The sequence below is a fragment of the Sceloporus occidentalis genome, unplaced genomic scaffold (assembly GCF_023333645.1).
Source record: "Sceloporus occidentalis isolate IW3139 unplaced genomic scaffold, rSceOcc1.0.p SCAF_150, whole genome shotgun sequence".
Lineage (NCBI taxonomy): Eukaryota > Metazoa > Chordata > Lepidosauria > Squamata > Phrynosomatidae > Sceloporus > Sceloporus occidentalis.
The window spans coordinates 145,298-159,302 of record NW_028317130.1 but is presented as its reverse complement, the minus strand read 5'-3'; the positions used below and the strand labels follow the sequence as shown (position 1 = coordinate 159,302).

Sequence of the window (14,005 nt, the reverse complement as noted above, 5' to 3'; positions counted from 1 at the left end):
AGTACCCGGGTGGCTGGCCGGCTCCAGGCTCCCGGCCCTGATGCCTCCCTTTTATAGTGCTGAGCCAAGGGAGCACAGCAGGACTGGAGCTGACAGGGGGTGGGCTCTGCTGGTCTGCCCTGCCCCCTATTGGCCAGCCCTCAAGGAGCAGGCAGGACTCGCCTCTGCTCCTTTGTGCCAGTGCATGGGCTTGCAGCAAGGCAAGGAGGAGGAGCAGGCAGGCTGGCAGCAGTAGCCCACTGTCCAGGTAGGCCGCTGGGAGGGGGCGGGAGGAAAGGGCCCTTATTCCTGGTGCCCCATGGTGCCATTTTCAGCCTTTTTGGCCTTTGGGCGGGGGGGATTGCTAAGAATGCCTGGAATGGGACATGTAGTTTGCATGGCACAAGGGATTGCCTGTTCTGTTTCAAATGCTAAGAATGCTTGGAAGTGTGTGTGGGATATGTAGTTTGCAATGGCACAAGGGACTGCCTATTCTGTTTCAAATGCTAAGAATGCTTGGAAGTGTGGAACATGTAGTTTGCATGGCACAAGGGACTGCCTTTGGTTCAATGCTAATGTTCTGTGGACACTTTTATTTCCAGTGAATGATATCTAATCCAGATTGATGTATTTTTATGCTTTTAATGCTAAGATAAGTCTGCCTTGTTGTGACAATGATGGTGATGGTGATGATGATGATATTGATATCAGCAAGCCTCTGAGGCATGGCCAATGTAAGTTGCTCTTATGTAAGTTGCTCTTATTACAAATTCATGAGCAGTGAAGAAAAATCAAAGTACCTTGACCAAGTACACACTTCTGAGAAGTACAGTTGGTGTAAGAAACCTGAAACTGCGGGCAAATCCACTTCTTGTTAAACCACCTTGACATGTTAAATATGCATAGCCATGTTAACCCATGTTAAAGGGTTTGGTTATGGAATAAGCCTGTGAAATATGCAAGAGGTCATGTTAAATAAAGCCATGTTAAATGCCCAAATGTGCTGTCATGTGTGTTTTGGAATGGGGGGGGGGGGGTTGGCCAGAAAGGGAAGTACATTTCTTCTTCGTGGTCTCTGCGAATCATACAAATGGGTTTCACTGCACCTGCGCAGTACTGTTCGGAAACTTCTAGAATCACTGGACAAAGTACACTTTGCAACATATAGAAACTTTTTGGCGGTAGCTCCGCCCATCCCTTATAAAGCCCCTGCTTTCCCGCTCTTTCCCCAGTTCCTTTTTTCTGCCTCGTTTGCTGCTGTGAGGGAACTTTGCTAGCTTTCTAATAGCTTCTAACGGATCACTGGTATTGACCTCGGACTGAATTTGACCATTCTTTGGCTTTTACCCTTCTGACCCAGACTGTTTCTTTGACCGCTCCGTCTCTCTCGTGTGTTTCGACCTCAGACCGTTTTGACTACGTTTACTTCGTTTTCCTCGGCTCTCGACCTTGGACCGTTTGACTTCGATTGTTACGTCCTTCTTGATATTGCCATCACCATGTCTCCGGCGCCCTTCAAGAAGTGTGACATCTGTGGCGGTAAGGTGCCTATTCAAGATCCCCACTCTTCCTGCCTCCTCTGTTTGGGAAGGGACCACGATGTCAAGGCCTGCCCTTTATGCAAGTCCATGATTTCGCAAGCCAGGAAAAATAGGGAGTCCCGGCTGACCTCGGCTCTTCTCCAGGGGACCGTCAAGACTAGGTCAGACACCTCTCGTCCGTCTTCTGCGCCAGTGGTTCCAGCAACGGACGTCCCGGTCCAGGCCAGTGGGAGTCCCTTCACTTCGATGTCAGCGCCGAGTGCCAACCCGGAGCGTGGCTCAGCTGAGCCCAGCTCTGCCTTCGATGAGGCCCTTGGCTATGGCTAAGTCCTCCAAACGCCCCCACAGACTGTGCGGGTCAGAGGCACCTACCCCTAGCTCAGCCTCTGTGTCCTCTGACAGGACCGCAGCCGTGGGGGACAAGCTGTCTAAGGACAAGCCTTCCTCTAAAAAGGCTAAGGACAAGGCTAAAGACAAGCCGGCAGGAGAACCAAAATCTTCGGCACCCAAGGTCCCAGAGAAGTCCAAGAGACAGGCCACTGGTGAAACGGCTGACATGCCTTCAGCGAAGAAGCCTAGGGCCCCAGCTGGGACTCTGGATACGAGGGAGGCTGCCACTACTCCGTCGGAATCGACACCTTCCAGGAAAGACAAGCATGCCAAGACGTCGGACAGGCACTCCAAGACATCGGGTGCAGCAGCGGCTTCTGGAACTGAGCCCAGGCCCGAGAAGCGCCCCAGATCACCGGATCCATCGACCGGCCCTAGGAAGGCCTGCTCTAAGGGATCCAAGCATGGTACCCCTTCGAACGCCTCCGAAGGGCGTGTGAGGTCTGGCCCTCCGACTCCGTCGCGGAAGCTGAGAGATGCCTCGGATGAGCCCCGTGCGTCTATCCTCGCAACGGTCCCGTTCACCGAGCCGGAACGGAGCCCTGACTCTCACAGGTGCTCACCTACCCCTGTGCCACGCTCCATCTGCGCGACGGATCCGGACCTCCTCTACAACTCTGAGACCGACAGGTACTATGTCTCAGTCTCGAGGGAGGACGCCCTCCAACGCTTCGCGACCGCAAGCCGCCACAGTCGGGGAGACCGGTCTATACCATCTAGGTTGGTTCCACGGCCTCTTCCACCGACCCCGGGCAGGCCACCTTCCAAGCAAGCCCCGGATCCGGCATCGGTCCCAAGCCCTCAGCAGTCGGTCATTCATCTCGACTCGGCTTCTGACGTGGACGACCAGTCCGTGGACGCGGACGCTTCCAACCTGGAGATGTCCCCCCCGGCTTTGCCTCAACAACTTCACCGTCTGGAACCAGCCTCGCCTACCGACGACGTGCGCTCGTTTAACGAGCACGTCATCAAGATGGCTAATACCTTGGGGATCGAGCTGTCTTACCCAGATGAGAGTGCCAAGGACCCGGTTGACAGAAGGGTGCATGGCAGGGTTCCTACACCTCCGTCCATCCCACTTCTCCCGTCACTTGAGGCCATAGTTAAAAGAACCTGGGACTCTCCTTCGCTGGTGGGCTCGTCTAGGAAAATAGAGTCTCTTTACAGGATCTCCCCAGCCCACTGCACCTGGCTGGCCGACCATCCGAAACAGAATTCCGCCATCGTGGAGGGATCACAGCTGACCTCCACTCACAAGCTGGCCACTTCACCTGCGGATCGGGAGGCTAAGAACGTTGATGCCTTAGCCAAAAAGGCCTACTCGGCTTGGGCGTTAGCAGTAAAGGCCTCAAACTATGCGGCTTGCATGGGTGCTTACATACAGGCCCTCATGGAAGACATCTCGCCACTGGTTCCTGATGTCCCGGACGAGGTCCAGAGAAAGCTGGTGGAGATCCACGATGAAGCCCACTCCATCGGAAGCTGGATCATAACTGCTTCCAGGAACATTGCTGATTGCTCCGGTCGCTCCATGACTGCCTCCATCGCTCTGCGTCGCCATGCCTGGTTGAGGGGTTCTGACCTGAACCCGAATGTAAGGGCTATCATCGAGGACATGGCCTTGGATGACTCCGGTCTCTTCCATTCAGAAACCGAAGAGCACCTGAATAGGAAATACTGAATGAAGGCTGCGGCAAAGAAACACGGCATGTCCTCCACTACCGCCCAGCCCTTCAAAAAGAGACACCGGCCCTGGCAGTTTCACCCTCAACAGAGGCCCTTCTATCAGGACCTCTCAGGACAGCAGCAGGGATCCAAGTGGCAGCGCTACCCTTCACAGTCTTCATCCTCGTCGGGCCAACGGAACGCAACCCCGACGTCAGGAACCAGACCATTCGAAGAAGAAATCTTGAAGCCTCCCTGCGCACTTCGCCCATCCTGATCCATTCTTCTTAGACAAATTGCGCCCCTTCTTTAACATCTGGGCTTCCATCTCAAATGACTCGTGGGTCCTTAAAATAGTCCGAAGGGGTTATGCCCTCGAGTTCAGTGAGCTCCCACCAACTGGAGCCTTCATTTCAACCATCCCCTCGGACACCCTTCTCGACGAAGTGCGCTCGTTACTGGACAAGGGGGCGATATCACCAATCGACCCCGAATTGTTTCCCCGATGTTTTTTCTCTAGGTGCTTCACAGTGTCCAAGGCTGACAGAGGTATCAGGCCCATATTGGACTTAAGGGCCCTCAACAAGTTCTTGTGTTATCAGCGCTTCCGTATGGTAACTCTAGCCTCTATTCTCCCTCTGCTGCGCCAGGGCTTCTGGTTCGCGACCATCGACCTGAAGGATGCTTACTTCCACATTGGGATTCGCGACTCCCACAGGAGGTTCCTCGCCTTCGCCATCGGTTCCGACGCATACCACTACAACGTGCTTCCCTTCGGCCTAGCGACAGCTCCAAGAGTCTTCACGAAGTGCATGGCTCCGGTAGTGGCCTACTTGCACCAGAGGGGCTTCAGAGTCTTCCCGTACCTGGATGGCTGGCTGCTGGCGGCAGAGTCCCAAGAACAATTACAGGAGGCGACCGCCTTCACCCTGGGTCTCCTGGCCTCCCTCGGACTGGTGGTCAACATGCAAAAGTCTCACCTTACTCTATCAAGACAGGTCAAATTCATCGGTGCCGTCATCAACTCCAAGGACTGCATCGCCTACCTCCCGCGGGATCGATTCCTGGCATTGAGAACTGCCGTCCTGGCCTGTTTGTCCTGAAGAAAAGTGAGGGCTCGGGACATTCAGGTGGCATTGGGACATATGGCTTCGACGACCTTCGTCACTCCATGGGCGAGAATCCGTTCCAGACCGCTCCAGACTTGATTTCTGTCGACCTTTTGCCCAATGACGGACCACCCTTCAAAGCTTCTGTCCATTCCGAGATCGGTCACCCACTCGTTGCGTTGGTGGCTAGACTCCCGAAGCTTACCCTTTTCTCCACCCCGCCCGGACGTCACTCTGACGACAGACGCATCCCTGGAGGGTTGGGGCGCCCACCTACTGGACCTTGTGGTAAGGGACAGGTGGTCCTCGGAGGACAAGACCCTCCACATCAACGCGCTGGAGATGTTGGCGGTAGAAAAGGCTCTTCGGGCTTTCGAGTCCCTGCTTTGCAGCAAGGTAGTTCTTCTTCAGACGGACAACACCACTGTGATGTACTACTACCTGAACAAGCAAGGTGGCACGAAGTCCAGAACTTTACTGGAACTCACCCTGCGAATCTGGGATTGGTGCATCCCACGAGGGATTCTGCTTCAGGCAGTCTACTTGCCCGGGAAGGACAATGTGTGGCAGACCAGCTCAGCAGGTCTTCCTCGGCATGTCACGAGTGGGTGCTCCATCCCAAAGTAGTGGAGGACCTCTTCCGTCGGTGGGGGAGCCCTCAGGTGGACCTCTTCGCGACGGCACACAACAGCCACTGTCCCCAGTTCTGTTCCCGGATGCCCTCCGTCGAGTCCCTAGGAGATGCATTCACATTCGATTGGACCGAGGGGATGCTGTACGCCTTCCCACCGTTCCCGCTTCTGACCAGAGTGGTGTCCAAGATGCTGTCGGACAACCCGAACATGATCTTCATCACCCCGTGGTGGCCCAGGCAGCCGTGGTTCCCATGCCTACTTCACTTGTCCAGAAGGGAATTCCTGAGACTCGACCCTCGTCCCAACCTGCTCACGATTCGGGACGGATTGATCAGGCACCCGGACATCGAGAACCTGCCCTTGGTGGCATGCCGGACTCGGTGCGGGCCGTGGTCCTCACGGCACAGAAGCCTTCCACCCAAAGGTCCTACGCCTCAAAATGGAAGAGGTTTTTATCCTTTTTAGCTGAAAAGGATCTATCCCCATCCCAGGTGATGACACCGATATTGCTGGAATTCCTGATGGCACTTTTGGAGGCTGGGTTATGCCTCACCTCTATTAAGTGCTATCTATCGGCGATTTGCTCTCATTTCCAGTTTGGGGGCAAACCTTCGTTTTTCAGAGATCCACTGGTGAAAAGTTTCCTGAGAGGGTGTGCCAACCTCCACCCCCCTGTTTCGGTCCCGACCCCAGCTTGGAGCTTGGACTCTGTGTTGTCTCCGTTGCAGTCCAAGCCGTTTGAACTGATGGCCACGACTGACTTGAGACTGCTGTCATGGAAGACGGCTTTCCTTGTGGCTATCACCTCGGCCCGCCATGCGGGCGAAGTTTGTGACTTGCGGAGGGACCAGCCATTTCTTATCTTTCATAAGGATAAGGTTGTCCTCCGTACCGACATTACCTTCTTGCCAAAGGTAGTTTCGGCTTTCCACTTGTGTCAGGACATTGTGTTACCGACCCTAGCCCCCAACCCGACCACCGAGATCGAACGCAGCCTACACTCCTTGGACGTTCAGAGGGCCTTGGCCTTCTATCTGGACAAGACTGCGAGGTCGAGCTGTTCCAATAGACTGTTCCAATGTTATTTGGAACCGAAGAAAGGACTCCCCATGTCTGCGCAGAGGTTTTCCAAGTGGGTGGCGAATACCATCCATCTCTGCTATGAACTGTTGGGCAGACCTCTCCCAGCTAGGGTTCGCTCTCACACAACCAGAGCGCTGGCAGCATCCTCCGCTTTTTTGATGGGGGTTCCCTTGGAAGACATTTGTAGGGCTGCCATATGGTCCCAGCCAATGACCTTTATTAAACATTACAGGCTGGATGTGAGGGCCAAACGGGATGCAGCCTTTGGAAGGGCTGTATTGGTTTCAGGGTTGCACTGACTAAGTTAAGCTATGTGCCTTGAGTTTACTTGTATCTTGGATTATAAAACCTTGAATATGTTTATTCCTATGGTTTTGATATTGCACTGACCATCCATGCTGAGTTGTTGGGCTTGGGATTGAATGACTTTGAATGAGGTCTATTCCATGAATGTCATGGATACTGCATTGTTGTCTCATCCGTTCTGTTACCATTGTGCCAATGTGGGCCAACCCTATCTGACCATGGTGATCATTGCCTATACTGTGTCAACATCACAATTATGCAAAACTGTTTGTTGGCTCAAGGGTTGGGTGAACCTCCCTGTTAATACACTATTTCACACAGGGAGTGTGTTGGTTTCATGACCATATATTGTTGTTTGGTACAAATTGACTGACAAAGGTATTTGGTTCTATGGTGTCATAACACTCCCTCCGCCACTTGCCTAAGCTTGTCAGTCTAACCCATTTGTATGATTCGCAGAGACCATGAAGAAGAAGGACAGGTTGCTTACCTGTAACAGTATTTCTTCGAGTGGTCATCTGAGAATACATACAAATCCCGCCCATCCTCCCCTCTGTGTCCTGCTCTTATTGGCTCATTCTCATGTCGCTTACGCGGCGAAAAATTTCGGAACTGGGGAAAGAGCAGGAAAACAGGGGCTTTATAAGGGATGGGCGGAGCTACTGCCAAAAAGTTTCTATATGTTGCAAAGTGTGCTTTGCCCAGTGATTCTAGAAGTTTCCAAACAGCACTGCGCAGGCGCAGTGAAACCCATTTGTATGTATTCACAGATGTATTCGCATTTACTAAATGTGTTAAATTAAGAGAAAACTATTATAAGTTATTTTTAGGTGGTACTTGACCCCAATTAAGATTGCTAGATTGGCTAAACACGGCGTTTCTTACTGTTGGAAATGTAATCAAAAAGGAGGCACCTTATATCACCTTTGGTGGCAGTGCAAATCGGCTAAAAAAAATTTGGATCATGATACACAGATCTATAACAAATGCAATGGGGAAAAATATTCCATTTACCCCTGAGTTATTTCTGTTAAATATTACTGATGGAACTTGGGACAATCTAGTTCAAGATGAGTTGAGTGTTTTACTATATGCAATAACTGCTGCTCGAATATTATTTGCCAAATACTGGAAAGCGAACTCTATCCCATCCTTAGAAGAATGGATTTTGAAATTGAATGAGTTAGCAATCTTGGACATGATCTCAATGTCCAAAAATGATAGAACAGTTCAGCAATATAAAGCAAAATGGAAAGAGGTTGCAAAACTATGGGAAAATAAGCTTTCTGTATAAATATCAGGGTGCAAGATCGTTTGGAATAAGAGAGATTTTATGTTAAATATTACATATGTATTTGTATTATTTCAATAATAAATAAAATAACTGGGGGGGAAAATAAACTGCCTATGTCTATGAATGAAGGATAGAGTGAATGTGCTTTTTGTTAGGTAATGATATTGATCTTTGATTCTATGTAACCTTTTATTTTATATATATTTGTAAAATTCTAATAAATAAAGTATTAAAAAACCATATTAAACTACTCCAGAAATGTAGATTTGTTTCTGATTTTTCAATATGTCAGTTAAACATCACCAAAAGCTACTTTGGGTTTTATTTTAATTTTTTAGCACTTCCAGGTCTTGTAACAAGAGGTGCCAGTCTCTGATGTAAGTGCAGTTGTAATTGCTTAAAGACATTGGCCCCGTACAGACAGGCCAAAATAAAGCATGGCTTTGGCATGGCTTCCAGACTCTTAAGACACACATATCATTTAAACAGCATATCTCCAAAGTGACCTGAAGCAGCTTTATTTTGGCCTATCTGTATGGGCCCAATGTTGCCAAGGACTACAATGAGGCCAAGGCAAGGTGGAATATCTTGTGTGACAAACTGTGTTTAGTAACCATAGGCTTGTACATGTTAGGATCAAGGCCAGGCTAGGACACTATGGCTGATATCCTTGCACTAGGTCACCTGCCTCTACTGATTCCCAGAATAATTTTTAGATGTCTGAGGTTTTGGCACACAAACAAGGTATGTCTTTAGAACAGACAAAGCAGGGGTCCATTACACAACAGATTTACTTAGGCACCCAACCTGACACAGTTGATGCACCACTCAGTTGCCAGAAAAGCATTTCATAATGCTATAGTACCTAGCTGAACATTCTCCACAGTGCTGTAACATTACAAAAGATGAACTTTGTACTCTGCAGGCAAAACTGAGGTGGCCCAGAAAGACCCATAAAACCCTCAGAGTGCCGAGGGAACTGGGGATCATTTTGTGACACCTCAATTTGAATACAGATGGCCTTCTATGCTTTAGTCTCCAGTTCGATAGCTGGCCACCAGCACAATAAGCCAAAGTTCCCTCCTTGCCACCATTAACGTCAATTCTGAGTGATCACATCTTGGCTAAGTGCTTTTGACTTCTCCTATGTTGAGCCATCTGTATTTCTTATATGGTATAACTGGTTTTCTGTGCTGGAGAGCTTCCATTTGGGTACCTGCCTAAGACATCCCTTTTTGATATTAATTTGATATCAAGGGTCGAAGATGAATGACTGAGAGATGGACTCTGGGGTAATCAGCCTAAGATTTATTTTCATGACATAATTTTTATTTCATGGCCCCAACAAAGGATACTTCAGGACATTAGCATGGATCTCATCTTCTCTGAATTCTTCCCTATTTGATGGCAGTTTATATATGACAAAATGTGCTCAGGAAGAAGGTAAAATTTGGTTCTACAATTTTAGTCACCAACAAGACCTTTTTATTTGAAAAGTATCTTATGTTTTTCACCTAACATCTGCCTTCAATTTTTCATTTCCCAGACTTCTGACATAGTTTTTTGTGAGTTTTTCGAGCTATGTGGCCATGTTCTAGAAGAGTTTCTTCCTGACATTTCACCAGCATCTGTGGCTGGCATCTTCAGAGAACTTCTGACCATTGGTAACCTGGGCAAGGAACAAGATAGATCCCTGCCTGGAGGAGTTTTGGATACTTGGGATTGGTCAGTAATGCTGGTGTTATTGACTTAATTTCCTCTGTCCATGATCTGCTCCGTAGCTGGCACTGCATTTCTGTCTTTTCAAATAAGAGGGAAGAAGTGAGAGAAGGTAATGTTTAACCATTTAAGCAATGGGTAGGTAAGCAGTCTGTTGGAATTACATTTGCCTGTGGTGGGTGGCAGATTCCTGTATCAAAAATCTCTCTCCTTTAACTTTTAAAAGGCAGCCTCAATGCAGTGTGAAAATGTGAGCAGAGCATAATTCATTTCTCATCATAACTGGGGGGAAAATGTGGCATGTTATGAGAAAACTTGTGCCAGCTAGTGAAAATAGAGTGTGCAAACAGAAAGATTTCACTCCTCCAAAATAAACTTTACAAAATTACTTGGCTACTTCCTATACCACAAAATCGCTTGGCTTGGCTGAGAGCCTTGGGTCTAGAAGGTAGATAGAGTTTTATGGAAAATTATCAATATTGTTGGGGTGGAGGTAGGGAATTGGTAGTGCAACATCCAGGCATTTTCCTTAAACAACCCAAATCATTAGGACATAACAGCATCCACGTCACTGGTAGGGACTAAGAGATTTGACTGCATTTACACTGTAGAACCATTTACAGCTTCAACAAGTTTGGTAGAGTTGAGTTACTAATAATAATAATAATAATGTTTATTTATATACCGCTATTCCAAATTAGATCAAAGCGGTGTACAACAGGAAGTACAATACAAAGTAAAAAAACAAACAAACAAACATAACAGGCCTCTCTCCCCCTCAAGATGGTGGTCGGAAGAGGGCTCTTAGTCTTTCAGGCCAGGCCTCTCTCTCCCCAAGATGGTGGTCGGAAGGAGAGCTTTTCTTCTTACAGGCAGGCAGTTGGAACTTGCCTGCCTCTCTCCCCCCAAGATGGTGGCTGAAGGGAGGGCTTTTCTTCTTACAGGCAGGCAGTTGGAGCTTGCCTGCCTCTCTCCCCCCAAGATGGTGGCTGAAGGGAGGGCTTTTCTTCTTACAGGCAGGCAGTTGGAGCTTGCCTGCCTCTCTCCCCTCAAGATGGTGGCTGAAGGGAGGGCTTTTCTTCTTACAGGCAGGCAGTTGGAGCTTGCCTGCCTCTCTCCCCCCAAGATGGTGGCTGAAGGGAGGGCTTTTCTTCTTACAGGCAGGCAGTTGGAGATTGCCTGCCTCTCTCCCCCCCCCCCCCCAAGATGGTGGCTGAAGGGAGGGCTTTTTTTCTTACAGGCAGGCAGTTGGAGCTTGCCTGCCTCTCTCCCCCCCCCCAAGATGGTGGCTGAAGGGAGGGCTTTTCTTCTTACAGGCAGGCAGTTGGAGCTTGCCTGCCTCTCTCCCCCCCCCCAAGATGGTGGCTGAAGGGAGGGCTTTTCTTCTTACAGGCAGGCAGTTGGAGCTTGCCATGCCTCTCTCCCCCCCCAAGATGGTGGCTGAAGGGAGGGCTTTTCTTCTTACAGGCAGGCAGTTGGAGCTTGCCTGCCTCTCTCCCCCCCCCCCCCCAAGATGGTGGCTGAAGGGAGGGCTTTTCTTCTTACAGGCAGGCAGTTGGAGCTTGCCTGCCTCTCTCCCCTCAAGATGGTGGCTGAAGGGAGGGCTTTTCTTCTTACAGGCAGGCAGTTGGAGCTTGCCTGCCTCTCTCCCCCCCCCCCCCCCAAGATGGTGGCTGAAGGGAGGGCTTGTCTTCTTTCAGGCAGGCAGTTGGAGCTTGCCTGCCTCTCTCCCCTCAAGATGGTGGCTGAAGGGAGGGCTTTTCTTCTTACAGGCAGGCAGTTGGAGCTTGCCTGCCTCTCTCCCCTCAAGATGGTGGCTGAAGGGAGGGCTTTTCTTCTTACAGGCAGGCAGTTGGAGCTTGCCTGCCTCTCTCCCCCCCCCCCCAAGATGGTGGCTGAAGGGAGGGCTTTTCTTCTTACAGGCAGGCAGTTGGAGCTTGCCTGCCTCTCTCCCCTCAAGATGGTGGCTGAAGGGAGGGCTTTTCTTCTTCAGGCAGGCAGTTGGAGCTAGCCTGCCTCTCTCCCCAGAGTTGATAGAATTACATTGTGGACAATGTGCAGGATGCATCTGAAGTGGTAAGCGGGTGGAGGATACCCCACTCCTAAAAAGATATATCCATGAAGGACATTGGAGTGGGTCTTATGACTTAAAATAGACCCAATGAATCAATAGTAACTTGGTAAATGGATACATGCATAAATTCTATTTATGCAATAGACCTACTCTAGCTAAGGAAATTATCACACCTAATTCCTCTAGACACGGGATGTATGTCAGGAAATGACATTGGTGTGGCCACTAGGGGGAGCTGTTGTGCAGATAATTTACAGCTCCAGTGGCAGCTAATGTGTCAGCATTCAAACAGTTCATCATCAGAATGTTGATGCAACTGTCAACTGTCAGTTCTCAACTGTCACTGAGAGGAGAGTGAGACAGTTGGTGCCTGAGTGTGGGCTGTGTCTGTTACAGTGAGACAGTTGGTGCCTATGAGTGGGCTGTGTCTGTTACTGAGAGGCAGTGAGATGGTTGTGTGTTAATGTGGCTGCCTCAGAGGTTGTGTTATTGTTGGTTGGTGTAAATAGTGTGTATTAGAGACGGATGTCCAATACACTGTGTATATCTATGTTGTAAATACTGCAAAGGAAGATTAAAGCCCTCGTTTAGAATGAAGACTTGTAAGAGTCATTATTAGTTGAAGACATCTTCACAGATTCCTTCTTCTTGGTATCCTGTCGACGTGGTTGAACTCTGCAGGTGGTCATGGTGGACACTGTGCGTCATTTCCATATGCCCCAACAAGGGTTATGGGCACAACACACATGCCACAACAATGTAAACTTAAATAGACAGATTTTATTGCATACCAGCATGCCCAGGCATCCTGTACCCGATCTGGGCTTCCTGCATCTGAACTGGGCTTCTCCCATACCTTTTAAATAACAAGATTTCCTCATTTTTAAAACAGGTGTAGGAGAATCCTAGATCAGGTACAGGATGCCTACTGCTTGGGCATGAGTGTGTGTGATAAAATGCACCTATTTGTTAACATCCCGCACCTAGTGTGGGAGGAAAGGTGGTGCAATAAAGTCCTTAGATTAACAATAGCATTCAGGCTTAGAACTTCAGCCCAGCTCAAATATCATTCAGGGGGTGATGCCTGAGGTATATGGCAGACTAGGTACATACCCAGGCTATGGCAAGGACTGATGTGACTGATCGATGCAATGGTAAGGCCCCAGAGCTATTACCTCCCACACGAGCAAGCAAGTGGACAGAGCCAGAGAACTGGCTAGTTGAGGTGCACAATAAGTAGATCCATCTTTTATGCCATGTTGAAACTATGTGAGTTGTTTATTGTGGCTATTTATAAGCCCTTAATTCTTTTCTAACTTCAGTAGGTGCTGACAGTGCAAACAGCTGCATATAGCTCCTAAGCCAGGACTTCGCTACTCACAGACTAGATTTATTCTTCTTATGTTCTTTGTTATGCTATGGCTGTAAAAAAGATGAACTATGTTCTTTCATGTATTTTCTTTTATACAAATGCTGTTACAATATCATAAGATTGTTGTAAAAGTAGTAACTCTTAAATTATCATCAGATGGTTTGATGTGATAATTGTGTTTATGTGTGTTTTAAAATGCCAAATAACCCCAAAGCAATATGAACAATATGTCACTGATTATAAATTAAGTAAAGAGAAATTAGTCAAAAACAGCAGATACAACCAATCTCCTTAGATAAGTCTTACTGTGATCCAAGTGGTTCGTCTTGATAATTTTTTCTGAGTAGTCAGATATACTGGAACATTCAATCTAAAGGATACAGGGGAGGGAGAGAAAGTGAAAGTGTTTTGTATTGATTTCAGAGCCTGTACAGAAAAACATATCTATAGATAATAGTACAACCAATTACAGGAGACAAAAAAGAAAGGCATATGAACATATTTGACTAGAGAAGAGAATGACTGTTTAAACTTATATATATCTGTAGTATATATATAAATATATATGCCCCCTGAGGCAGATTTACTTGTCTCCAGTTTCTCTTTTTCTACTTCAAGACAAATAAGTAATATTTCAAGCCAGTGAATACAGATCTCAATGTTCTGACAATTCCAGCTGGAATTTGTGAATGTGAGAATTCATAAGTTATACAGTTAAAACTTCATAACTGACACACATCTGACATGCTTAGGTTGAACTTTACCTGTGGTTCTGACAGCTCATAAGAGTAAAGCAGAGCTTACAATGGCAAGATGTACAGTGAGGGTGTTTTGTGAG

The 14,005-nt window shown here is 48.3% G+C and overlaps 1 protein-coding gene across 2 annotated transcripts in view; it reads right to left on the bottom strand.

Moving 5' to 3' along the window:
• PRMT8 (protein arginine methyltransferase 8) overlaps positions 1–14,005 on the bottom strand; it is a 70,893-nt gene that overhangs the window by 22,777 nt on the left and 34,111 nt on the right. For both annotated transcript variants that reach the window (XM_089500213.1, XM_089500214.1), the window contains exon 4: positions 13,474–13,537. In XM_089500213.1, the coding sequence (XP_089356339.1) occupies positions 13,474–13,537 (64 nt within the window). The remainder of the gene's footprint in view (positions 1–13,473; positions 13,538–14,005) is intronic.